Genomic DNA, 27848 nt, shown 5'->3' with positions numbered 1-27848 from the left:
GCTCTCTAGTTGCTGGAGGGATGAATCCAAAAAAATATGGATGTAAATGTAATAATAGGTTAATGCATTTTTTTTAGAGAGCAGAAGTGGTCATTTAGGTTTTCTAGGCTTAGAATAGTTGGCTTTTTTAAGGGAGAACATAAATATTGTGTAGTGAAACCACATGATGAAAAGACTGTTAATAAATTCTGAAATTCAGACATCTCTTTAAATAGAGTATTCATGGTTATTAATCATATGCGCTAAGGTCTCAGTTCTTTATACTTGGTGCAGCGAATAATAGGCCTTGTACCCCCCCCTCCTTTTTTTTTTTGTCTCACAGTGGTAACCTTGAAAACCCTCACTAGTTTTCCAGTGAGGCCAGCAACCCAGGGAATTTTTCAGTATAAATTTGATAAGTGTTTATTTCTGGTAACTTACCCATGTGCTAGTTTAGCTAGAAGCAGACAGGATGCTTTTGGAAAAAAATGGTTATTTCCTGTCAGAGTGTGATAATCTATTTCTTGCCAGTTGGAACTGTTTTTATAACCCAAGTCTGATGCAATAACAGAAGCTGCTTTAATAGCAAATCAGCTGTATTAATACCATATTAAATACAATAATTATGCTGTCTTGCAGGCTATTATTTGTTGGCAAACACAAAGTTTACATCACAGCCTGGGTACATTGGACGTCTGTATGGCCCGACCCTGCCAGGAAACCTGCAGTTTTGTCTGCGTTTTTATTATGCCTTATATGGGTTTTTCAAGATGAGTGGCACTCTTGCAGTTTATATTTTTGAGGAGAATTATGTTGTTCAAGAGAAAATCTGGTCTGTCTTGGACTCTCCAAAGGGAGTTTGGACTCAAGCTGAAATCTCCTTCAAAAAGCCTATGCCTTGCAAGGTAAGACTCTTCAAATTTTCCAAATTCTGAGAGGAGATTTTCCTTGCCTTCTCAGAGTTCTTTGTTATAGGATTAATCCTAAGTGAGCTATACCTGCAAAGTGAATTAGCTGGAGATTTCACCAGAGGAGTTCTACCAAAAGCCATTTGAGTCTTAGTTTCTCAGCATGCTCCACATCCTCTCATTTTCGTTTGTTTCCTATGTGAGTCATATTATCGTTGCACTCAGTTGCAGATTTTAATTAATCTAAAAAGTACTGGTAAGTTCTGGTCAAAATGGGGATCTGTTCCTTCCCTAAACTCAACTGCTGGGTTACAGTATGAAACTAGAAGTCAGTGTAAATGAGAGCAATGGACTTGAAGAATTAGCAATGTCTCCTTGGAGAGGTCATTACATTATCTCAGCACATTAATAACACATTGGTACTTGACATCACCTCCTGAGTAAGTCCTTAAGCCATTGTAATTCCTTATCTCCCCTCTTTTTTCAAAGACTGACTTTTACACAGATTTCTGTAAGTGCTACTTCTGTATTTATCCTGATTTCTGTAACAGATTTTCACTACCAGTGAGTCATCTACAGAGAACCAGATGGATCACTACATGTTGACCAGAGTGTGACAATATGTTGAACATTTGAATGAAAACTTGTCTTGCAACTCTCAGTATTCCTAAATTAAAGACAAACATAAATATTTTCTCCACTAAAAATTAGTTTTTGAAATAACAGCAGTTACTGACCATAAAAGGTCAAAAACCAGCTGCCTAACTGTGTTTACAGGCAAATTTCCATTTAAAATTTCAGTCCTAGTTGTGGGGAAGTGTTTTATGTCAGACACCTGATATCTTAAAGTTTCAATGGGTTTTTTATGTGCTTTATCCATAAAACATAACAGAACTTGTAATTCCCTTTCAAGTGTTAGAGAGTAAAAAAAGAATTTTATTAGTGCCCAGCAAGTGCATAATAGAAAATTTTCTCATAGTATCATCCCAAGATACTTGTAGAGAAGTTAAAATTACAAGCTTATAATTTACTTTTGTCATGTCCTGTTTAGGTATTTCTTTATTACTTCTGGAAGGGTTTAGTAGCATAATCAACTGCATGAGTAGTGGTGACATCTGAGCATGACTGTTAGAACTGGTTGACAGTCATGGAGGTGGCAGGTTTTTAGCATCAGACATATACATGGAAAATCTTTTCCAGCATGAATTTGTGAAGAACAATTTTTGTTTTCCTAGAAGTCAGGATATGTAAAACAGTTGTGAGGAAGCTTGCCTCCCTGCTTCTGAGTATGGAGATGTGTAGGAGGGGGAGAAAAACTATGTTTTGCAGAATGGTTTATTGGCCTCTGTCAATTCTTAAAAAACTTCTCTGGATGCTTCAGGTCTTGTGAAAGTCTTCCTTCCCATGGAAACAAGTTGCAAAAGGTTTCTGTTGAGGAGGCATTCCTCAAATATCAAAAAATATTGGGAGATTTACTGGGCTTTACATAAGTCAGCATGTGTTCAGTAAACCATAATTTAGGCACCCCTTAGCTAAATAACTGTATTTGACAGGGGGTTAAGTTCATAAGGTTTTCCTTAGATAAACAGAACAAAATGGGTGAAGTTCTGAAACATATTAAATGGAAAAGTACATCAAGGTGTATTACAGATGAGAAGGTAGCATAAAAAATACAAATATTGCCAAAGTTTAAGCATGTCTGCTTAAGGCAGAGGGTGAAAACCTGGTGTAGTTACAGGCTGTCTGCTCATAATATTTAGAACTAGGCTCAAATGCAGTTGCACAGTGAATTTGATTCTGACTTTTCCTTGCAATCTCATGTCCAGCTCTTCAGCCTTAATACTTTTAAAAGTCTTTTCATGCTTTATTTTGTTTGTTTCTTCTTTTCCAAGGCAACAGAAGGAAACAAAGTATTACTGTGTGGTACTGTGTAAACACTCAGATTAGTTTTCTGTGAAGATGTGTCTGCCTGGTGGTGAAATAGCTGGCAAAAACCACGCTACACATTTCAGTGTGGGGCAGCTGTGGAGGTGCACCAGTTTTGGCTGGTAGAAAGGAGTGGTAGGAACGAGCAAGTTAGGGACTACGCTTCTGTCTCTGGAGGGAGACAGTGCTGAGAGACATGACAGAAGCTTGACCTCGTTTGTCCTGTCTCCTGCAATCTGTCCTTATGTCTCTTGCATCTTCACTGAGGCATCTTTGTTTTATCTAACCTGTCCCATAGGCAATGAACCCCCCCTCTGCCCCCCACCACAGTCCTCATCTTACTCTCATCTCTGGACAATCCAATTTTTTTTTCCCTGTAATATTATTCATGTTCCATTCTGTTTGCCCTGCTTGTCCCATTTTTTACAAATTTTAGTTTCTCAAAAACTAATGACTTGACAGAAAAGATAGCACTGCCATAAAGTTCAGACTCTTGACACTTTTCTGCTTCTACTCCAAAGCCTTGGAGTGCTCAAGCTTTTCACAGAATTTTTTTGTTTAATAGGGGCAAAATAAGCCCTTTTTCCTAGCCTTGTTCTCGGAAATGATGGAACTGTTTTGAATTAAATCTTCCAAAATAAGGCTGTACCAAGGACCTAGCATGGAAAATCTGAGCTGAGATCATTGTGTCTTGGCAATGTTATAGACAAGTGAAAAACAGTCTTTCAGTGGAGAGAGGTGGTCTCAAAATAAGATAGGACTGCCACCTTTCCTCTAATACAGATGTAGTGACTGATGAGCCTATTTTATTTTTTCCTGAGATGTATCATATGTAGACTTGGATGGTAAGAAGTTGTACAGTAGTTTGGCTGAGCATCTTCTTGGTTACCAGGAGCCACTTTTGGATCAAGTCAGCCCATGTGGAAACAGTAAAGAGTCTCCTGGCTCTTCCTTAACAGCCGGTCAAGTCAACGATAATGTGTCCTGAAGGTCAAAATTATTTTTTCAGCCAGAAAACAATTGCTATAAAATAACCAATTACTCACATCCTTCATCTTTTTTCTTCTACAAATACTACTCCCAAAGCTTTGAAAAATATATGAAATCCATTTGATACATTTTAATTTTGATAGCATATTTGTTTGCACCAGGACAATAAAAAGATGCAGATTTTCAGTTCTTGGTTTCTGTAATGGCTTTTGCAAGTTCTTTTTGAATTATATAACTGCAGTCTGGCACAAGTTGATGGCTTGAGTTCTGTGAGCAGGAAATATGAAGCTGGCCAGCTGGCTTTAATATGACATTTTGAAAATAAAATGTTTTAAAGGCTAGGCAGGTATGATTCAGCTAAGCAAGTCATAAATGTCTATACCTACATACATATATGTGTGTTTGTGTGCATATATATTTATATTTATATATAGGTGTGTGTGTGCACATACTGTAAATACACATGCTGATAATGCTAGTGAAAAGGCAGGGAATTTAAAATCCTGATTTCCTAATTTGTACTTGCAGCATTGTCTCATTATATTGATTTATAATGTACCCAGGGAATCAGTGTGAGAAGAAAGAAATACAAAAAAAATTCTAATGTTTTTTGACATCACTTAAATCCTTCATGGTTTATTGTATAAGCCTCTTTAGGGGCAGCATGAAAACCTAAATCTGAATTATATAGATTATTTTCAGTTGATAGAATGTACTGAAATTGATCTTCCATGCCAATACATGTCAGGAAAATGTAGGAGCTAACTGGAAGAAAATTTGTCATGTCATTTGCATCCTTGAGAAGCTCACATGAACTGTGAAGCAAGAATCTACATTTTAATATTTTGTGTGCATGTGTGTAAACATGTGGGTAAACACCAGCGTGGAAAAATATTTTTCTTATGCAACTTCACAACGAAGTCCAAATACCTAGATTAAAATGAAGGTTTGAGTTCAGTTGGATCTGCTTTTATCAAATCTGCTCATTTTTGCTAGATTTGGGTTACCATTCTGAAGCTCAGGTTTTTGAAAGCAAACATCTTGTGGTTTTTATCCATCATGGAAGCTTTTGCAATATTACCTGGTAAAACAGTGCTTGAACCTTCCAAAGAGTTCAAAATCAAATCCTCAGAAAGGTAATTGGCATAACAGTCTATCCTACTACCCTATCTAGCTGTGGCTGCATTTTTGTTTTTTCATTGCTTAAGTATTCTCTTATTGCTCTTCGATGGTTTTTTCCTCACTCTCTTTACTTGAGTTTATCTGCTTGCTTTCTCTTATCCTCCGCAAGTAATTTTAGTTGCAATTGTGAGAAAGGAAAATCAAGTGACTCTGTGTTGCACTTGAATATTTACATGTTTTAAAACAAAGAGAAGAGAAGACTTTCTCAGAACAATAGTGAGAAACTTTCCTGCAAGATGCTGTGGAGGCCAATAGTAGACATATATTTTAAAAAATAACGGAAAATGGACCTCACAGTGACTGTAACCACAGTGGTCCAGTTGTGACCTCCAGTTCAGTAAGTTCTTCAGCTTTTTTTGGGTCAGACATAATATAAAAGCTTTAGTGCTGGTTTGTTTCTTGTACTGTTTTCCCTAAATATCTGTTATCACCCTGCTTCCTTCCTGGTACTTGATCTGAGTATCTTTGGACCTTTCTTCTCACATCATCACCATGGTGATGCTCAATGTTAAATTATTCTTGCATTTATTTCTCTTTGCTGGCAAGAAATCTGTGTTTCCTGCTTGTCCACCCAAGTCACAGGTAAATGACTAAACTAATCTTGGATAAAAAAACCCCTAGATCTCTGTGATCAAGTCACTAGTGTAAAAAACACAGTTCTCCAGTCAGGTGCCAACTGAAGGAAGGCAGACATCCTCCTCCTCCTCCTCCTCCTCCTCCTCCTCCTCCTCCTCCTCCTCCTCCTCCTCCTCCTCCTCCTCCTCCTCCTCCTCCTCCTCCTGTTCCTGTTCCTGTTCCAACAAAACCTTTATTGGTCTTCCCACAATAAGGTATGCACCCTAAAGAGGCTGGAATTAGCTGCAGTCTTATAGAACAGTACTGTCATTCCTTCCCTTACCTTTTAAAATGAAAAACTTCTTGAAGGACAGTCACCAGAAATGCCTAAAATAAGAATGGTAGAGTTAGTTTGGCAACAGTAGGATAGTGCTGTTAAGTGGGAACCTCAGTTCCTGTGGTGCTTAATACGTGGTTATGGAAACAGCATACTGGAAACTGAAAAAAGTTACTTAGGTTAGGAAGCAGTGCCTAAATGGCTTGCATCTTCTTAGTTGCTAAGCAAGGTGATATGTTGCATGAAATATTACACATCTCCTTTTGGAATCTCCAATCTTGAATAGTCAGGAAACTGTTTAATGGGAATGAGGATAGAGCCCTTACAGTAGATTTGTGGAAATCTGTGAGGGTGGTCAGGGACAGATGAGAATATCAGTGTCCTGTGTATATTTGTATGCAGGCAGTGTTCTCTACTGTGCAATCCAGCAAGAGGAGATGTAGGATAAACAGCCTGTGGCACTAGGTTATTTTGTTAGCTTTATGTTTCTCTTTCATTGTTTGTTTCTGCCCTTGGACAAGAAAGGTTTTCAAAAATACTTGTTCAACTGTCACAAGCTTATTACCAATGTTATCCAATTATTTATGTAGAAGCTTTCATATTACATTATTTTTCCAATACAAGCTCATTGTATTTACATGGCAAGAAACTGAACTTGCCTGGCAAGTGCCATTTTAAATCAATCTGTTTTAAATGACAGAAGCTTGCAGATGTTCTAATTTTGGCTTACTTGAATTCTTGATAAATGCGTTTCTGACTGTTTAGGCCAAAGAAATACAAGCCACTTAAAATCTAGTTTTATTTAAGCTAGCTATGAGTAATTTGGTCTACACTTAAAACATCTGTATTGAAAATCCCTGAGACAGTCAAAATGGTTTTCCCATCCCCTGTGTGGTCAGTCCTTGGCTTACATGCTTATATGTAAGCTCTTTATTTGCATAACTGACTGAAAAGTCAGGCTCCCTATCTTGTGTGAAAACATCTTGACTGCTTATTCCTGTCAGGTCACACTTTTGTTTCTAGTGTTCAAATTATTTTTTTATTTTGTAATACTTGTGTCACTGTGAAGAAGTTAAAACAGTAGCTTCTCAGAAAAAAAAAACATGTCAGACTCCACTATAACTGTTCTTCTTTAGGAAATTGAACTTTGAATGTGTCTAAGTGGCAGACTGACTTTTGTGTCTACACAGATTTACAGTGTGTCATTTAAACTAGGAATATTCATTAGGACAGAAAAAGTAAATTACCTTGCTGCAGAGGCATAGCTTGCTTTTAAGTCACCAGTTTGGACTATTTGCATATTTTTCTTCTGTTTGGCTGATCTGGCTCTCTAATTGAGCAAGATGTATACGTTCTGGGATAAACAAGGAGGAAAGAAAACACACAGAACATACAGGGATCCAAGGGAACATATAGGCATCTTCTTTTCTCCCGTTCTCAGTCCAGCTCCCACTAAACCTTCTATGGCAAGCTTCCCACTACACTGAAGGTACCTTACTGCATGTCCTTCTATTTCTTCTCCTCTAAAAGCAGATTAACTTTATAAGTGTGTGAGTTTTAATTCCTTGTAGAGTCGCTGAGTGCTAAAGATGAGAAGTCCCTTCTACCTCACCCAGTATCTGCAGCACAGCCCAATGTGGTGTCTTAGCAGAAGCTTGCTCAACCGGCCGTTTTCATCTGGCATTGCTCATATCTCATATCATCCAGGATAAGTGCTAGCAAAGGATTATTGGTATTTTGAGACTGAAGGCCAGGACCATTGATTAGGCACTGCAAGATAAACAAACCAGCTTCTAAGCTGGGGCAATGGTTTGGAAGGAAACTGACTCCCTAGCCCTGTCCTGTTATTGGAACAAAAAGAAACATGAGAGATATGTTTTATTTTTCGTAACACGGGTAACAACACTCTTCACTGGATAGTGTTTTTAATTTAGCATCCAAAATAGTATGAGAGTCCAGGAATCTCTGTTACCTAGCTTGAAACAATCAGTATGTTGTTCATCTGCCATTCTTTATGACAAAAAAAGCTCAGCACAAAGAATCCCCTATTGTCTTCTCCAAGGCATGAGATAAAGTCATAAGATTTTATTTTGGAAAAATTGACCAAGCAAATATTTTAATTCAAAACAAGAACAAATGCAAAGCAACTTGAGATTAGTTCTATTGAGACTGCAGGAAGGATTCAGAGATCTGACTTAGTGTGAAAATGAGTAGTTTTGTAAATCCAAGTTGATACAGTTTTGGTAGGTAAAGTTCAAATACTCAAATATTTTGCTTTATGACAGAAAAGTATATTTAAAACAGAAGAAGAGTGAATAAATTTGACCTGTGAATAAAAATGTTCTAGTCCATTGCTTAAAATTAAATCAAGAATGTAACAACAAAATAAAATGAGGGGACTGTAACAATTTCAGTAGATTTGCTATAGCCAGTACTGAAAACTCTGCACTCACAAGTACACGCTCCCAAGTAGAAGACTTTGTAATTTCATCCCTGAAATTACGGAGTTTGCCCATGGCAGTGCGTCCCTCAACACCACAAAAATCAAGTGGAAAACTAGTGAAGCTTAAGCTACAGATGGCAAAGCTGAACAAGTCACTGAATCAGATCAATCCTTTAGTTGTACAAAGATTACTGGTTCAATGGTCTTTGAGAGACCACAGTTATAGTTGCGATGCTTTTTAAATGGAGGGCTTTCTCCAGGACCCAATGGGTAGTTACATACCTTGTATGGAACAAATTACTGCAATCTAAGAATAAAGAACTTTATCCTGCTCCCAATGAGGTCAGTACTAAAGCATCGCTTAAAACATGACTCCACAGTGTGGAAATGTTATTTCACAAATGGGGACTGACTTCACTCTTACATGCGTGGTTTTCTGAAGATTCATGGATTTAGGGCTATAATATGTCTTTAGTTCATTACAAATGTTCACCAGAATACATTTATTAAAATTTTGGCCAATGATATTCACCCAATGTCAGTATCTTATTTATGCTTATTTTATGCTTTTTCCAAGAGATGCTACTGTTTTTAAGGGATTGCCCCTGTGTCCTGACAATGAATTTATAAAGTATGAAAAAATTTTTGTCCTGTTAAACCTTGAGGCTAAGATACAGTTCCACAGTGGGAAGAAAAGAACAAAAAAAGGTGTGAGGTTTAGGCCACCATATGCTGAGCAGTTTTGCATTCTGTGCAGGGGCACTCCTTAACTCCATACCAGTGGTAGTTTACAAGACAGATAATCAATAATAATCAGGCTTGGGAGCACTGAATTGAAGATTTTCAAAAATTGCTCCTCCCTGGGCAGCATAATGCATAAGCCCTTCCAAGTTTTTGGTGTAGTTCCTGTTATTATAAGCAAATGAGTCAATAAATACTACATAGCAAAACAAACTGGCAAAATACTATGTAAGTACCATACTGAAAGTGTTACCGAGGCTACTAGAAGAGAACGTACTAAATAATGCTCTAACAACTTTTGAATGCCATTTTGTACCCATGTGAAATTTGTCAGTCAGCATTTAACCTCAAATATGCAACTGAGGTGTTGTCCAGAAGATTAAACAGTTAGAAGTGACAGTAATCCATCTGCTCAACACAAAGGAATTGTTTTGAAAAACTCCTCCTAAATTATGGTCATAACCCCAGTGGTCAGACAGATGGTTTGGTGTAGTTAGGACAAGAAAACCACCAGCAGTGTTTTCATAAAATAAATCCTAATGTGTCTACTGTAATTCAAAGAAATCTGTGTCAATTTTGGCAGAAGGGCAACTGAGAGTCTTAGAGTTTCTTTACATTTTATTTTACTATCTCATGAGTGACTTGTATTTTCCATGGCAGAATTAATGTTTACTCAAATCAATGATCTTGGATGTTTTTATTAACCTCCACAAACTCAGATGAGCACTGTGAATCATGCATAACATTTCAAGTCTCCTCTGCTACAATGTCATGGCACTGAGTCATTTATGAAAAATCCAATTGTGTGCAGTAGTTTGAGTTCCTCTCTATTATTCTTTGCATTTTGCCACAGCCTTTTTTGTCCATCACTCCACATTACTCCTTTAAATTTATTTTTCCAGGGATAAAACCTCCTAGTTTCAGGATAAGATAGCTGAAGATATTTGAGCTGTTCATGTTGGGTGTTGGGCAAGAAAAAAACACAGCCTCAGTGAGTCATGTTTTCTCAGAGACAAAAATACTCTAGTAAAGTGGGAATTACATAGAGATATACATAATTTGCCTACAAAAGTGAGAAAATATTTTCTTTACATTGAAAACATACATTTAGTCCCCACTAGAATTGACATTTCAGTCATTGGCAGGATGTGCCAAGGCAAAGTGCATCCATTATTCCTGTTCTGTAGATTTTAAAATTATCTGTGCATTTGGAAAAAACACTTAACATTTCAGACTCTTAACAGTGCCAGGTTTTATACATGACACTTCCTTCCTGTATCACAGGTTGTCTTTGTTAGCTGGTGTAAAAGCTTCTGGGACTGTGGACTTGTGGCACTGGATGATGTATCATTGAGCCTGGGAAGCTGCCAGGCTGCTGGTAAGACCATGTGTATTTGTCATCCAACAGCTGCTATCCTTTTGAGAAGAGTTCATATACCTTCATTTTCCAAGCCTGTCCTACAGCTGACTTCATCCTATTGTGTTTCTTGTATTTTCTTTTTTTTTTCCCCAATAAGTATTGCATAAATCCTATTTTTACAAAGTAGCAAACATCCAGCAAGGACCAGTTTTTGCTCACAGGGGTACCAGCTAACTCCTAATCAATTTCAGTGACTCCAGAGCAGTTGCATATAGGTGAAAGGTCCTTTGACGGCATTAAAATAAACTCACAGTTCAACTGAGTGAAAAGTAGTTTTCAAATGGTCCTTAAGAAGCCAGGAATGAACCCTGTGTTTTTCAAAACACAGCGTAATTTTTTTTTTAGGCAAGAAATATAGTTGTGCAAGGTCAAGGCACAGCCTCACCTGAGCTGCAGTTCTTTGATAAAGACATAGAAAAGCAGTCCAAGACTCCCACTGTAGTGAGAGAAACTGAATGGTTTTCAGCAAAATTTTACCCTCTGACATGCACAGGCCAACCTCTCTGAACTCACCAAACTTCCCCTTTTGTGGCTTTGTGAGGTTTGACAATGCAACAATTGTATCCTGATTTTTTAAAAAAGTTCTCATGAGGCAGGCACAATCTATAATCCCATTCCTCTTTGGAATAAAGTCATGCCTTTGCAATGACCCTAATAGCTTTTTAATGACCTATCTTGATTGGATTTTATGCATTCAGGCTAAAAAACAGAGAGAAGTCACATGTACAAAACAAGATGCCATTTTTCCAAACTATTTCCAACAGTTGTCTTGCTGTAATTTTTAAGTAATTGGAAAAGGAACCAAAGCTGCAGAACTGGTATCTGGGTGTAGAGTCATGCCATGGCTTGTCTCTGATGGCAGCAAAATAAATGCCTGAAAAATGCCCCAGAGGTATCAAGGCTTCCTCCTCTTCAAAAGGTGTAGGCAGCTCAAAATGTTTACTTCTGAATGACAAATTAGGATTACCTGACAGAAGCTTCCTGGCATGCACCTGAATTATATCACCTTTGGTATGATCTAATAGAATTGAAATAATGAAAATACTCCAGTAATTGCAGCTCTGTGGTATGTTGTAGGCTGCAGTAGAGTCTGGTGCCAAAGGAACAGAGGACAGCTAAATGTGGCATTGATTTCAGTTCACAGAAACTCCAGTCTTTGACAATGCTCATTTATTATGCATGTTATACGTGCTGGGACTTATTAACCTGCTTGGGGTGCCAAAACAGTGAAGAAAATTACACTGGTAATTCTATAACAGTTATAGAATCATAGAATTGCTAAGGTTAGAAAAGACCTCTAAGACCATTGAATCCAACCATTAAAACCAAAAGACCTCATAAGATCATCTAGTCCAAAACACTATTGTGAAGACTAATAAACTGTTTTAAAGAATCCTAGGACTAGTGAATCCTACTTAGTGAGCTAGACTAGGGCACAGATTTCCCCAAAGATGTGAAGACATTTAAATTAAATTTTATACAACAGTTTGAAGGTAGCTTGTATAAGCTTGTAACTATTGTAAGCATTGCCAGGTAGCTGTAATTGATGTCTCAACAGGTGAGGAAATGCAATACATTACTTGTGTAATCTTTCCATGCATCAGTCTAACGTATTTGAAGTTTTAAACTATATCCTCTCCTTACAGATTTGTTGCTGCCCACTCCTGGAGAATGCACTTTTGAAAAAGATGAGTGTGTGTTCACCCAGAAGAAGAGAGGTCGTGGTAGCTGGCACAGGAAGAGGGGTCCAACTCCCACTTCTTACACTGGACCAAAAGGAGACCACACTACTGGGGTAGGTGAGTTAAATTCCACATTGAACTTTCAGAACAGAGTTTGGCAGTTAATAAAAAGTATTAACAAAATATTTTAAATGATAACCAGAAGATAGAGAAAGCTTTTGCTTTTCTATTCAGAAAAGTTACTAATCAAACGAAATAAGCCCATTACACAGGGAACTCATGCGTGGTTTTGAGAATATGACATTTAATCTGAATTATCTCTAGGCCATGTCAATAATTTGATTGTCATGTCCCAAAGTAGCCTTTTCCTTAGGAGATAAAAGAAGAGGATGACTCTCCAGATCTCACAGAAAAAGCTCCTTCCAAACTCCCGGATTACATGAATATTCCCTGAAACTGACTTAAGATCTATTTTCAGTTTACGTGGATCATTAAGTAGTCTGAGAAGTGAGGCTGATAGCTTGACTTTAAAACTGAGAGCCTTTTAAGCATGGTCTGTGAATGATTATTTCTTAGTTCATTTCTTAACAGCAAGCTGTGCAAGGGGTTTGGATTCTTCTGTATGAACCCCTTTGGGTTCAAACTTAGAAGAAAACATGAAGAATAAAAGAGATCCCACAAGCCTTTATCTTGAAAATGTGCTCCACAAGCTCACTAGTGCAAGTTCAAGTATTTAGGACTCCCATTAGCATGACGGCACAGAAAACTGCATCACCACCAACCATAGCCTAAAGCATACCCTCAGATGTACCTGCAGCTGTCTCAGAATTCCAATGAATCAACCTCTATCGGAATGCAATTCCTGGTGTAACAGCAGCTGTAGTATATTCTTCCTTTGTATTCTTTTCTGTGGCTACATATTTCAACAGATATAACCAAGTTTTAAGGGTTCAGGCCATGAACTGGTGGAAGGCAAATTCATGCCCCTCATTCCATCACTCAGATATCACCAGCTGGAGCAAACTGAAGTGTGTGAGAAGACTGAGGAGCATCCCCACATCCCATCTGCTGCATAAAGCAACTGTTCTGTTTCGAGATGTACGCTCTGCCAGCAGACAGTGAACTCAGATAATGCAGGAACTCTTCATGCAGTCCCAGTGTTCCCTTTTTGTGGTCTGTCCCTTTACCTGCCTGTCTGTCACCAGAAGTCGTGGGGGTGAGATTGCCTTCAGAGGGAGTGGGAATTCCCAAGGATCAGTTAGACAGGCAGAATGCTGAGAGCAGCAACACCAACGAGTGGACACTTGAGAGTACCTTGTGGTACTCAAGAGTCCTATTTTCTGTGCAAGCCCCTAGTGAAGACATCTCCTCTCAGCAAGGTTGTAGTTTGGTGGTGAGCAGCAGTAAAGAGAGAAGGTGAAAAGGAACATTATCTACAGCTGTAGATCCATAATTCATGCAGTGTATTGGAGAATTCCCAGGCTGGTTTGTACCAAACCTAGTGCAATCCATTTCAAATATTTTGTTGTTCACTATGCATAGAAGTACCTTCAGTTAAAAATCAAAACTTAAAACTCATATTACAGCATAATAAAATAACTTGCCTTTTTCTCTAAAGACTGAATCATATTATAAACTTCTTATAAAGACTAGATCTCTTGGCTTTATGAATTCAAACCCAGCGTTATTACAGCACACCATTATTACAGTATCTCAAATATTACAGTTCACAAATGCAGAAAGTCTGTGAATCATTAACAAAATAGTTTCAATCATGGGGTTTTTTTTTATATAATGAGTATATTGAGCACAATGAACCTTCCAACGTAATGTATCCTACTTTGCTAATATTTACTTATGTCTTTTAAAGGATACTACATGTATATAGAGGCATCTAACATGGTCTATGGACAGAGAGCATACCTAGTTTCAAGATCACTAAGAGGAACATCTGGAAAACAGTGCCTGACATTTTTCTATCATATGTATGGAGCTGGGACTGGATTATTAAGTGTTTATCTAAAAAAGGAAGGGGATGATGAAGAAATACCTTTGTGGAGGAGGACAGGGGAACAAAGCATCTCATGGCTAAGGGGACTGATAGAATATGAAAGTGATACAAACTACCAGGTAAGAAAAAAAAGCAAGAAACAGTCAAATTGGAATATTGAAATGAAGTATGTACTAGAATCCAAGTTTTGTATTGTTTAAAAAAAATTACAATAAAATGTTTAAATGTAGGTGGCATTGAATGGATACCTGAAGAACATGAAATAATGCAATATTTTACAAATGAAGTTAGGGAGGGATTTATTAAAGACATGAATAAGTTGCAAGTAGGAAAAGAGTTATGAATTCAAATGTATTTAAATGTATTAAATGCTATTTTAAAGTACTTAAATTTAGATGCTATCATTTTTTATCAGTAGTGGTAGGACTTTTTCAAGATCATTTGTGTAATTTCTTTTCCTTCAGTTGTCTGTAGCCCTGTCCAGATTTGACACAGCTACTGAGCTGTGATGAAATGGCAGCTTCTTGTAGGATGATCTTTCTAAGGGGGCACCAAGGAGAAGGAATGATACAAAGCCAGAGGTCTGTCCAAGGAGAGGGGAAAACAAAAGGCAGAGGAAAGTAGAGGGGAAGGGAGAGCAGAGGAGGGGATAAAGGGTATCCCTTGAATAGGTTGCATGGGTATTATTTTTTTCAGTCCTTCCACCATTTGGATTAATGAAAATTTGTGTTTCACTTTACAGATTATTTTTGAGGCAATCCGTGGTGTGTCAATAAGAAGTGACACTGCTATTGATGATATTCTGTTCCAGGCAGGACCTTGTTTGGGTAAGTTTCAAGATACTTTGTAAGAGACACCTGAAATTCCCAGTGCTTGTTTGTGGGTAGTGATGTTTCCCTTGAGTCTCCATTTGAATTTAGTATCAGGCTGCTGGGTTAGTGCAGAACTTTTGCCCTCTAATAGGATGTGAGATCATCCTCAGAATCTCAGCTAGTAAACCAGTGGCTGTAAACTTTTTAAAAAACACATGACAATACCATTTAAATCCAGCATGCCAATTAAATTCTGCTGTAAGTATTCTTATGTATGACAAAAATAAAAATAATTACAGTATTTCTTCATTCTTTGTATTCCAGAAGTGGAAGAAATTCAGTTCTCATCAGGCTATCCAGACAGCTTAAATGAAATTGAGTATTAAATACAGTCTGCTGAAAGGAATGAAGCACATTGAAGAATTGTATGTTAGAAAGTGCATGAACTGCCTGTTTTAAAATATGATTTAATTAAATACTGGTCTGGTTTGAATACACACCAATACATAGGAAAAACTTGGAGCACTCATGTTCCTTGCCTTTTCAATGAAATTATTGACTCAGGGCTTGTTAGACCATAATTTTTTGATACTATTTCCTCTTCTGCATGAGGTATCAGTTATTACATAAAGACTTCCCATTTTGCACAGATCATTCATTTTTAATTTTTTTAACGTTTCTGGTATATAAGTAAAAAGAGGAAATTCAAGTTGCACAATTGAAGTCCAATATTGTGTTACCTTAAATCTGCATTCAGTGAATGTTTTGTGTTGGGGATAGAATGGATTTTTGTTAAGAAAATTATAAATGCTTTGAAATAATAAAGAAAATAGTGTTAGCTACTAGTATTATCCTACAGGTTAAGTGCAATTATTCTCAATGACAAATCTCTCTGGGAAACTTAATACTCTGCTGGCAATTTTTTGTGATAGCGTATTATTTTACTATAACAAATATATTTGTCAATAACAAACTCACTTCCAGTGTTCAGTATATTTCAGCATGAGATGCTAGCCTGTGGAATTATATGAAATGAAACACTTTAAAGCCATAGGTTTTCTGGGATGAGAGTCTTGATGTTTTTGGATTTTTTTTATTAAATAAGTTTGTACACTCACAGAGAATGCACTTACACTTTGCCCAACCACAGATGTCTTGCATTTATATTAATAGGAAATTGAATTCACGTCTTGTTAATTTTTAAGGTTTTATGTATTTGTGTGTAAGGTTTTTTTAAAATTTACTATAACTTCCTAATAAAATGAAAGTTTGAGTATCATCCTATTGCTCTGCTCTATATTTCGTACTAATCAGTGTAAGGGGAAAGAACTGAACCTAATAAAGTAGCGTGAATTCATTATTTTTAACATGAAGAGAATGAAATGTGTGGATCACATGACCTAAGAAGGCCAACAAAAAGTAATCTGAACTGCTGCAGGAAGCTGTGTACGGAGTGGTAGAAATTATTCTTACAGCCACCATATCCTGATCCTTTCAGAACAAAGAATATGCTTTTCCTAACAGCCTATAAGGATCAACAGCACCTGGGATGATCTAGGCCCTTGCATCTTTTGTAAATTTTCATTTTGGTGGCAGAAACAATTGAAGTGAATGTTCAATGAACGTTCAATACTCATGCATTTATTTAACCACACAGATTGAAGCCATTTTTCGGTTCCTAGAGACTCAGGAAGAGCCAGAAGGAATTGGTATCTTATCTCCCTCTCCTAGGTACCTACAGTCTCCCTAGCCAGCTGCTTATGAACACGTCTCTCTTGCTATTATTCAAAAATGAAAGCAAACAGAAATAATGCACTGTTTCCAATGCATCAACACAATTTTACAGTTGTTCTGTAAAGTGCATGTTTTGTTATCAATATTCAGCTCAAATTATCTAAGCAGAAAACAAGTGAAGATGAAGTGGTTCAGATAATCAGACTTGGTGGTTCTCTGTATGTAAATGAAATGAAGCATGAAGTACAACTATTAGGCTCTATCTCTAAAGTTTTACATAACTCTGTCTCACTCCATCAAAATAATCAGATTTAGGCTGATAAAATAAAAGCCTAAATGAAGGACTCTAACCTGTTCTCCACTGAGTAATTTCTAGGGACCTCAGTGCTACAGTGATTTTATCAGTATTACTGAAGGAAATACTTATCCACAAGGTGTGAAGCATTGTCCTGATGAGGGGAGGGGGATGGGGGGGGAAGCAAAAAAGGTGGGGGAAAAAACTCACCAAAAAAACCAAACCAAAGAAACACTGAAGTTCTTCCCTAAGTAGGGAACATCACCTTTTCAATCATTTTTTTTGGCAGGAATTAAAGTACAGAGGGAAAATTTGAACGGTGGCTTTCATTTACTTCAATGTCTGATGAATATCAGTTCATAGAATAGGAAATTCAGAAACTAGTGAAAGAATGGCTACAAAACATTTGAAAACTGGGTATGGTGCATTAAGATTTCTCCACTAGCAAACTTCAGTTTTATGGTGAGATAAAAAAATATTCTATTAGCTCTGTCCAAATCAGAAACTCCTCATGCAATTGATTTCTGCCCTGGAGTCATATTTATTTACTTTTTTTTTTTTTCTTCACTGCTGCAGTAGCTGTACCAGAACCACAGTGGGGCAAAGAACAGTTCTTTTGAGACTTGCCATACCAGGCCTGTTTAATGTCTGAAAATTCTTCAAAAGCTAGTGAAGACCTTACAAGTAATTGCTTTGATCCCAGTTGTGTCACAATCTGTAAAATGGAAATGAAAAAACCTTGAAAAGCAGGTAAATGCCCCAAGAGGTAATGGGCTTGTATTTGATTGCCGTAAATGTAGCTTTGTGCTGGACTGGAGCCCAGCTTATCCTGAGATCAGTGTAAAGCCCTTTTATTGTCTTCCTGTTCAATACCATCCTTATTTTAATATTGGTTTTATTTTTTAAATATTGACCCATTAATTTTCATTTTATCATTATCCTTAATAATTTCCAAAAAGAGGGGGCAATTCAGATCTCATTTACACCAACAGAAATCCAGAATAACAGCTGTTATAAAATGTCATAGTTATTCTGTCTCTGTAAAGTAAATGAAATGGTATTCTGACTATGGTGTCACACCAAAATAAACCTAACACAAACTTCACAATAATGAATATTAATAAAGACATGTCAAGCCAAGCACTAAAAGAGCTGGCATTTTGTCCACCTGGATGTGAGCAGCGCTTGCCAGTGTGACTGCCCTCACTCAGGAGATGCAAAGGAGCAGCGGTGTAGGGCAAAGCCTGGAGAGAGCACGCTCCTCTGGCAGTGTGACAGACACACTGAGTCCTGTTCCATCTCTCATGTTTTGAGAGAGAAAACTTGACTCTGATCGCACCTCAAAGAAAAGACGAGCCGTCTGTTGTGATGGATTCCCCGGCCACTCAGGAGCTCTCCTGAGGCCTCAGCCTCGATTCCTGGCTCCGGGGCTCACCCTTGAGCTGCGTTCCCAGAAACACCCGGGAACAACTTCTTGTCTGACAGCCATTCTTGGAATGTTATCTACCCGAACCATTAGCCTGAATCATGGAATCACAGAATTGCTAGGGTTAGAAGGGCGCTCTGGAGATGATCTATTCCAACGCGCCCTGCCAAGGCAGGGTCATCTACAGCAAGTTACACGGGAATGTGTCCAAGTGGGCTTGAATGCCTCCAGAGAGGGAGACTCCACAACCTCCAGAGAAAGGCTGTTACAGTGCTCTGCCACCCTCAATATAAAGAAATTCTTCTCATGTTGAGGAAAGCTCTTGAGCTTTACTTTATGGCCATTGCTCCTCATCCTGTCGCAGGACACCACTGAAAAGAGTCTAGCAACCTCCTATTGGCATCCGCCTTTGCATCAATGAGATTCCGTCTCAGTCTTCTCCAAACTAAACACGCCCAGCTACTCATAACGCTGTAAACGAACGCAGGGAACGCGGCGGTGACCGGCCCGCACGGGCAGCGGAACGGGGGGCAGGGCACGGCTCCCACCCAGCCTCCGCAGGGCGCTGCGCCGCGGCCGCCACAGCAACAGGGGCCGCAACGCCCCGCCCCGCCCCGCCAGCCAATGGGCGCCGGCGCTCCAGGCCAATGAGGAGCTTTAGGGCGGGTCAGTCCCGCCCCCCCCGGGCAACCGGGCCGAGCGCGCGGCGCGGGCTCAGCCGCAAGGGGCAAGGAGGGGCGGCCTGGGGGAAACATGGCGGCGGCGTGGGAAAAGGGAAAAGCTGTGGAGAGTGGTGAATCCCCCTTCGTACTGGGCTCCATCGTCAGGATCTTCATGAAGAACTTCCTGTAAGTGAGCGGGGGGCGTTTCTTCCCACTTGAGCGGCCGCGGCCTGCTCCTTCCGCCCCGCTGTAGAGGGGCCGAAGCAGCGCAGCGGGGTCGCGCGGGTACCGAGGGCTGGCGGGGGCGGGGGTGCGGAAAGCGATGTTCCAGGGATGGTGGTGTCTTACTGGGCGTGGGGCGCTGGGAGACACTGCTGTGTGGGTTACGAGTCCCAGGGGTTGTCGGTGTCTGTCGCTTCCCTGGCAGCGCGTTCCCCGGTGCTGGGCAGCCTTGCCCAGAGACGATGGCTCCTGTCGGCCGTGCAGCCTCTCGTGCTCTTCGTCTCTCAGGCAGGAGGCTGCCAAGCACTGGAGAAGGGGAGACTGCAGAAAGCCCTTGTAAGACAGTGGCGACGCCTTGAGACCCATTAGGATGAAGAGTGTGTGGTCTTTGCACGTATTTTTTCCACCTGCTCTGTACTGCGAATACCATGGTTTTTGGGCGTATTTAGACTAGCAGGAATCGTCGGACCATTTTCTTACGGCTCCATGCTAGCCTTGAAAATCTTCAGTAGTGTAGCGCATGAGTCACGTATTAGGTGTTAATTGAATCCTCAGAGATAGTAGTTAAATCCTCCTTAAGGTTCATGTACCTTCTCTTCCGCAGGTATATGGTTTGTAATATTGCGTTGCCATTATGTACTTTGTACTCCTCCTTTTTTGGTAGTATTTCAGCTCTCTGTGTTTGGCACAGTTCAGGAATAGGAAATTCGTCAAATGATTCCTTATAAATTTAGGGTGTTAACTTGAGTTTGCCTGGATGAGTTTGGTCTCTTCCCGTAGTTACTATTGCAGCAGGCATTCTGGATGCACATGGTGAAAGATGTCTAATGCAGTTAGGAAAAAAACCCGAACACTGGGGATGATTTGATATGAGTTGAACTCCAGAAAGCTACTGCATTATCTGTTTTCTGTCTTCTTTTTGATGCATAAAATAAAATGAGATCCTGGTAAGTTTATTTAAAAAGTTATTATTCTGTTGCTGGATTTTATTTTGCGCAGTCACTGATTTTAAAGAAAGTTCTGAGTACTTTGGCTGGTGGGAATGCCTTCCATGGTGTTTCACTGAAATGTTAGTTTTCACTCTCGAGACTTTCTTACAAAATGGTATTTCGCAATTGAGTCTAAAGGAGGTAATTTTATCTGTTTAATAAAGTAATGAAATGTTTCTAAGCAAGTTCCTTTTTTTTTTTTTAAAGGTAATACAGTGTTTTAAAATTCAAAAACTTGCTGTGCTTTCCAGGACATACACTGTCTGTGAAGTACATCCAGGGCCGAACCTGAACGTGGTTGTTGGTGCTAATGGCACAGGCAAGTCAAGTATTGTTTGTGCCATCTGCCTAGGGCTGGCTGGAAAACCTGCTTTCTTAGGGCGAGCTGATAAGGTAATTATGAGCTTTTGAAATTTTCATAGTTAAGGTGAATTTCATTCAGAGCACTGTCTAGCAGAGGATGGGGGAAAGACTCTCTTCCTTGATTTACTTTACTTTTATAAAAAGTGAGGCATCTGAATTGAAGAGTAACCTGGTCCAGAGACAAAGGGGAGTTATTTTAATTAACTACTAGCTGTCTTGTATAAATTATGAAATGAAAACACCTAAATTGTAGGGCGGTCTGAGTTGACTAGAGATTTTATTTGAAGATGACTAAGCATACACGGTGGGGTAGAAAAATGCCACTTAATGGCTTAAACATTTGATAAGAAGTACCAACTAAGGGAGGAATAGACAAAGTCTAAAATAAATTTCAAAATACGTAGTACCTCTAGAAATAACATACTAATGTGTCTTGAAAATTCATCTGAAAGCATAGAGGCACTGATCTTTGATTTAAATGGAATTCGGATTGTTCTACTCTATTTTCACTTTTTACTGTCAAGATAAGTATTGATTCTGTAGTAGGAAGGTAATATCTTGACATTTTCAAATTTTTGCACTTGCTTTCTTGGATATTCTCGTTGGATGCAATTTCTCTGAGTAGGTTTGGAGCAATGAATCTGGGTGCCTGAATGATTGCACACATTCTCTTGAAGCTGCTCAGTCATAAACAAATGGGAACATGGGAATTGACTGGATGGCAATATTGTGTGTTGGTATTTCTCTTTAATTCTCATGATGTATTTTCATGCTATTAGAGTTGTCGGTTCTAGTACAGGTACTCAGCACTGTCTTTTCACTTGTCTTTGTTCCCCAAATTCACAAGAACTTCTTCCTGTCTGTGGATCTCCTGATTATAATTTGTTCAGTTTTGGAGGCTCAAGTTGATCAGAAATTGTGTGGAGGAGGTTCTAATGCTGATGGTGGAGGATAGTAGTGTCTTCCTTTGTTTTTAGTTATTGCTTTATTTTGCTTTTAATTGTGAGTTTTCAATAAACTACATTTTTAAGTAGCTCCATTATACAAATGTGTATTCTTGTAAGGTAATACATTTTATTTTGAAATAACAACTTGTAATTTAATTTTGTAGGTTGGTCTGTTTGTGAAGCAGGGGTGCATGAAAGCCATAGTGGAAATTGAACTGTAAGTGGTAAAACTCTTTCCTCATGTGCTTTTAATTGGATCATTTCCCCACACAGTAATTCACAAACTTGTGAGAAAAAAATTTGTTGTGCAGAGGTTTGTCTTTAGGCTTAATTTGTCCTTTTTTGATTTCCGCAGGCTTCGGAACATAAAGTTATTTAGTTATCACACAAGAAATAAGCAGTGATGGATACTCTTGATCTTGCTTTCTGGAGCATTTCACCTTGTCTTGATGTACAAAAAATGCATAGAAAAAGATAGTTCTGTATGGTGTCTTTACCTTTTGATTACATTTAAGGTTCTGATGATTTTGTCACTCCTGCCATCACTATGTGGTGGTTGGAATTCTTTTCATTAAAGAAAAAGGACAAAAGCCTAAGTTTTAAAACAGATTGTTCTATCTTCACTTTCTTATACTGATATTGCTGGAAGGAGGGGCTTGCCTACATTCTCACTGAAAACATCACATACGGATAGAAGTAAAAGAAAAGATCTGACGAATTCCATGTAATACAGTCTCGTAGGTAAGCTGTGGCAAAACAGAGCAACTGGAAATCTTTTGGACTTAAAATTTTATTAGTAGCTTATGCATAGGGCAATGCATCTTTTTTTGTGGATGCTATGGCACAGGTGATTTTAACAAGCCTTAGCCTAGTCTGTTGCCCTGAATGAAAGAGAAAATAGAGATAGTGACCTGATTCATAGCCTGTGTTAATTTGCATAACAATTGGCCAGCCTGATCAGAATTTTAGAGAAAATTTATTTTCTAAAAAGAAAATTTTATTGAGACAAAAAAAAAAAAAAAACCCTGCAGCAGGCCTTGGAAAAATGTCTGTCCATTTTGGTTATTGTGGGAATGATCAAGTAAGACCTTCTTTAGTGTTTGGCCAGACAAGATGTATTCAGGAAATAGGATGTCTTTCAAGTAGATGGTGCGGTTGTTTTAACATAAATATATTCCAATGTTACTTGAAATTCCAGAGAGAATCTTGCAATGTGTGAAGATTCTGTGTTTCATAGCTCATTAGACCTAGCATGTCATGGTTGCAGTGTAGTTGAGTCCTTTGTCTGATTGGTAGAAAATGTTTGAATGCAACATGTAGGATGGGAGACTGATGCTGAAGATTGCTTTTTTGACAGGAACTAAAAATTGAAGTTCTGTAGGCGTGTGTTGCCTTTGTTGAATTTGGCACTTGAAATGTAGCTAAACCCAAGTTATGATAGTAAAATGATTTTATTTTAATGAAAGGAAGGAGCATGGCTTTGTAGGTCTTTGGAATGAAGCCTCATAAATTAAAATGAGGTGATGCAGGAAGTAGTAGTTCAGTAATCAAGAAATAGGATTATGTCCCTATGGTGCTTAGTCCAAACACCAGCAGCAGATGTGTACTCACTTCATTCTTAAATGTCCTGAGGTACATGGTCACTCTGCAAGTCTATATTCCCCATCCTTAAGAGTGTGCTTAACAGGCACTAGGCAATTTTTAAACCAAAATGGTAAACCAAAATTCCAGGAGTTTGACTTAGTTGTTATTGCTACATCTTGACCAGACTAAATTTTTGAAAATAGGTATGGAGCTAGAAAACTAAATGAAAACTAATGTATCTTCTGTGGTTTTTAAAAGCAGAAAATGAAAATAAGTATTTTTGTGTTGTATGCTATTTTTTTCTCTAATTGAGTATATATACACACCTTACTGATGTATTTCTGTGTACTAATACTTAAAGATGTACTGTACCTCCTTCACACCAATTTTAAAACTTATTATCGTCACACAGATTATGCTTTTAAGAAACTGTTTATATTTGTAACGACTTTTAAGTATTTCATACATTCAGCATGAGCATCTCATTTATGTAAGTAACTTCTGAGTTAAGATTTGCAGATATTCTTGATGTTTCCTATGTGAGTTTAGTTCATCACTGAAGTACTGGATATTTTCTGAGTCATGAAAATAGGAATCTGATGCTACTGTCCCGTTAATTTATATTAAATACTTAGCTATCTCTAAATTTTAACAATACTTTGACAGTGGGTAACCTTTAAAGGTGGAACACTTTTCAGATGTTCTTGGAAGTGTAAACACTTCTTTCTGTTAATCAGGTTTAAGTCACCAGAAAATATTCTTATCACACGTGAGATTTATGTGGCGAACAACACGTCAGTGTGGTTTATCAACAGAAAACCAGCAACCTTGAAAACAGTAGAAGAACAAATTGCAGCCTTAAACATCCAGGTGGACAATTTGTGCCAGTTTCTTCCTCAGGTATGAATCAATTTTGAAAGACAGTGTGTGCAAATGGAGTGCTGTGGTTTGAGAAGATTTTGTTGCTGGTTAGCTTTAGCAGCACTGTGCCTAGTTCAGTGGGACAGCACAAAGAACAAGAGGGTTGAGGCAGCCATGCTGGTGTGATGGTGAAAGAAAAGAGGATCTGTGTGACCTTTAAAGCTCACTAATTGGACAATTTTGTACATGTTGACTCTGAAAGGAGAGATGCTGATGTTCCCTGTCTTCATGTTCAAGTAGCAGCACTTGCTAATACAGCCTTTCTGGTAATGTCAGCACTTTGTTGAGCATAGGGCTGAATGATGTATAGGATTGAATTATTTAAGAGTAAAATCATTCTAATGGAAAGTAAGTCTTAAAGGAGAGAGATTAAAGAATACTACTGGCAGTTTCTGTATTTGAATGCATGTTAAAGCAGGTCAGGATTCATGTGTAGAAAGCTAGGTTGCTTCACACTGCACCCTAAAGTTGTGACAGATTCCTTCCCAGTTCATGTGGATCATCAGGAATGATACTGAAAGGAAACCTTATCAGAGCCTATTCATGGGGTTATTGTTGAATTCAAGAAGACAGAAGAGCATTAAAGTTTAGAAAGCTAATACTGCAGAAATAAAAATATGCTAGCTGACATATCGTTCATTTTCACCTGTGTACAGTATTTGTTTGGAACTTCCAGCATACTCTGGTAAAACACCTTTTTCTTTAAAAGAAGTTTTTCTCTTTAGTACAGTTAGTTCAGTCAATATTACAGTGTTGATAGTTCTGGTTTATTTGTTCTCTCCCAGTGTACCAACAGCAAGCACACTTCTTGCATCAGTCTCAGTTTTGAGCAACTCTGCTCAACAGAGTATTTCAGAGTATTTCAGTATTTCAACAGAAATACTTAAATAGCCTTGTCTGCCAGCTTTGATAATAACTTCTATGTGGCTTAACTTTCCTATTAGTCCTAGTATTTATACTGCAAAGGATTTATACTGCAAGGCTGCTTCAACATCCTGAGAAGGAATTTTCTGGAAGGCTTGATGACTACTCCATGAGATGTCATTAACTATGACAGAGTTATTTAGCATAGAATAAATCCAGTATTACTGTATTGCACTGGTCTAACTAATCCTATATTTTTTATAACTTTTTAAAATTTTGTAGGACAAAGTTGGAGAATTTACAAGATTGAGTAAGACTGAGTTGCTCGAAGCCACTGAAAAGTCCATTGGTTCTCCGGAAATGTACCAGTTTCATTGCGAACTGAAAAATTTCAGAGAAAAGGAAAGAGAACTAGAGGTAAATATGTTCTTTAGAAAGCAGTGAATGTAGGAAAAATGAAATAAATATTACCCTGACATGTAACAGAATTAGAAAGTGGTATTTATTTACAAAGTCTGTGGTGAGTTGATTTTACCAAATAATCTTCTTCTCTCAGAACTCATTCACTCTGACACTCACATGCTTGTAAGTATGAAGATGTGTGCAAATGGTCCAGACCCAAAAGATGAGAAGTGCCTGTTGTCAAGTACTCCTTTCTTTGGGATTTTTGACTGGCAACAACTTTCCTAGACAAATATTTTTGTCTTCTATAGGTCATTGGCTTATGAATTAAAGCATAGTCCTTTGCTTTAGTGTTGCTCACTTCCTCGAAAACAAAGAGACAGACAAAAAGGAAAAGGACTGGTGTTCCGGGAACAATGTCTGTCCTTAGCCATACAGGCCATTCTTTTAATCCTTTGTTCTCCTGTTCCTGTTGTTTTGGATGGTTCCCCTCCACTTAGTGCCGTACTAAAATGTCTCCTCTGATGGTAATTTTCTGCTTTAATGTACATGTGAGATGTAGACTATTTTCTGGGAGCTGTTTAGATACTGTAAAACCTGAAATTATATATTACAGAACTTTTTCAGAGAAAAAAACACCTCATTGGAGAAAATGAAGCAGAGGGTTGAACGGTACAAGCAAGATGTTGAAAGATACCATGAATGCAAGCGCCATGTAGACTTAATAGAGATGCTTGAGAGGAAAAGGCCATGGGTGGTAAGTTTAATTTCCAGTGTCTTTCTCACTTAACCTGTTTTCTTTAAGATTGTGAAGTTAGAAATAGGCCAAAAGTTGCTTTAGAAGAAGTGTGACTGGAGTAATTTGAGTATCATTGCTTAATGCTTAGTGCAAGCAGGCCAGTTCTTGAAATTCTGTTCTTGGTCTGACTGTGATGTTTGCTTACATACCTAGCTGCATAGGTTGCTTCAAGTAGTTGTTCAGGCACCTGCACATTTAGGGAAGCCAGTAGTGCAGGCCAAGAAGAGTAGTACTCCTTTTATTCTGTGCAGAGGCAACTGGTTTAAGCTCTAGACAGGTCTGCTTGCTTCTTCAGCTGTAACTTTTTTACAGGTTTTTTGTTAAAATTTTTTAGCGGTTATATTCCTCTTAATTTATTAGTTGAAGTTTAGTGTGCATGACAGACATGTCACTGAATTTAAGTTGCCAATCTCAAAAATATTAGCATTTGAGCAGAAAAATATTTAAACACATTTGAAAGAACCTAGAGTAAAGAGCAGGTCATTTAAACAAATCAAAGTATTTCTGAGGAACACTTTAATACTACCTTAGTTTAGTGTTGAATGATTAGTCAGATGAAATGATTCTAAACAGCTCAAACTGATGGAGATTACACTTTACTGAAACAATATGTTGTTTGCCTTGTTTGCAAGCTTAGAGTTAATTATATTATATATAAGTATAAAGTTAATGAAATGCAGATATAGAACTTCCAGAAAACTGGATTTACTGCTCGTGAAGAATGCAGAACGCTTACTTTTGCAATTTTGCATATAATGAAGCCTCATATGGCTATGCAAAGAGCATTATGGCCTTTGCATCTTGAGCAACTGGGAATCCCATCACTGCCTTCAAATCATCTTGCTAACAGCAGGGGGATTTAGGAGTAGCAGTTTAAATAGATGGATGGTGGTAGGTATTAAGGAAGTAGGGTATACCTTCTGTGATGTCAGTACTTTCTGAATGGTAGGATTTTTTCTACTACATGTGTTAGCCTGGTGTTGCATAATAAATGTAGACTGATGCTTATTGTTCTCTGCTGTAAGATACTTGCTTATACAGAGCTCTAAAGGCTTGCTGGACACTGATAAAGGAAGACTAAGCTAATGATTTTATCTGCTGTCAATTAAGTTGCCTTCCACAAACTAGAGAACATTGCTATTAGTTATGTCATACTTAAGCAAGTTTAGTCAGACTTTGATTAAACACCTTATTTCCACTGCTGTCTTCTAGACAGTTTATACTGCTCAGTATGTTAAAGGCTCTTAGTGGTTGCACTCAGTTCACTGTAACTTTTTGACCCCCGAATCCATGGAAACAAGAGTGTGCTTTGACACCTTGGTGGAGTTCTGATTGACAGTACAGAATCAGTAGTGTATATTAGATTGACGAAAAAGAGAAGAGAACTGAAGGTAGATGTGCACTTTGAAGATGCTGAGAGCAGTGACTATAGGGAAATTCTAATAAATTTTAACACAAGATCTTTCACGTACTTAATTTACATTTGAAATCGAAGGGCATTGATGTAATTGTTTTACTAGGCAGAGGATATCTGCATTACAGGCTATAATAAAATTTTACATTCTGTTGCTGTTTTGTGATTTGTTAAACTGTGACAGAATTTTTAGTTTTCTCTTACATTGCAAAAATACCAAGCTCTTTGTAAGAGAAGAAT

General features: G+C 38.1%; 2 protein-coding genes across 6 annotated transcripts in view; both read left to right on the top strand.

Annotated features, from left to right (window-relative positions):
- Positions 1-16265, top strand: part of MAMDC2 (MAM domain containing 2) — a 55684-nt gene extending 39419 nt beyond the window's left edge. For both annotated transcript variants that reach the window (XM_058823848.1, XM_058823849.1), the window contains exons 9-14: positions 619-884; positions 10346-10439; positions 12128-12280; positions 14034-14293; positions 14917-15001; positions 15311-16265. In XM_058823848.1, coding sequence (XP_058679831.1) covers positions 619-884; positions 10346-10439; positions 12128-12280; positions 14034-14293; positions 14917-15001; positions 15311-15372 — 920 coding nt within the window. In that variant the 3' untranslated portion in view covers positions 15373-16265. The remainder of the gene's footprint in view (positions 1-618; positions 885-10345; positions 10440-12127; positions 12281-14033; positions 14294-14916; positions 15002-15310) is intronic.
- Positions 16266-19140: 2875 nt separating this feature from the next.
- Positions 19141-27848, top strand: part of SMC5 (structural maintenance of chromosomes 5) — a 42156-nt gene continuing 33448 nt past the window's right edge. For all 4 annotated transcript variants that reach the window (XM_058823425.1, XM_058823426.1, XM_058823427.1 and 1 more), the window contains exons 1-6: positions 19141-19289; positions 20566-20707; positions 21789-21841; positions 23946-24108; positions 25276-25410; positions 26012-26152. In XM_058823425.1, the coding sequence (XP_058679408.1) occupies positions 19195-19289; positions 20566-20707; positions 21789-21841; positions 23946-24108; positions 25276-25410; positions 26012-26152 (729 nt within the window). In that variant the 5' untranslated portion in view covers positions 19141-19194. The remainder of the gene's footprint in view (positions 19290-20565; positions 20708-21788; positions 21842-23945; positions 24109-25275; positions 25411-26011; positions 26153-27848) is intronic.

The sequence above is a fragment of the Ammospiza caudacuta genome, chromosome Z, assembly GCF_027887145.1.
Source record: "Ammospiza caudacuta isolate bAmmCau1 chromosome Z, bAmmCau1.pri, whole genome shotgun sequence".
NCBI classification, from domain to species: Eukaryota; Metazoa; Chordata; class Aves; order Passeriformes; family Passerellidae; genus Ammospiza; species Ammospiza caudacuta.
The sequence above is the reverse complement of the archived record's forward strand: the minus strand, read 5'-3'. Positions and strand labels throughout refer to the sequence as shown.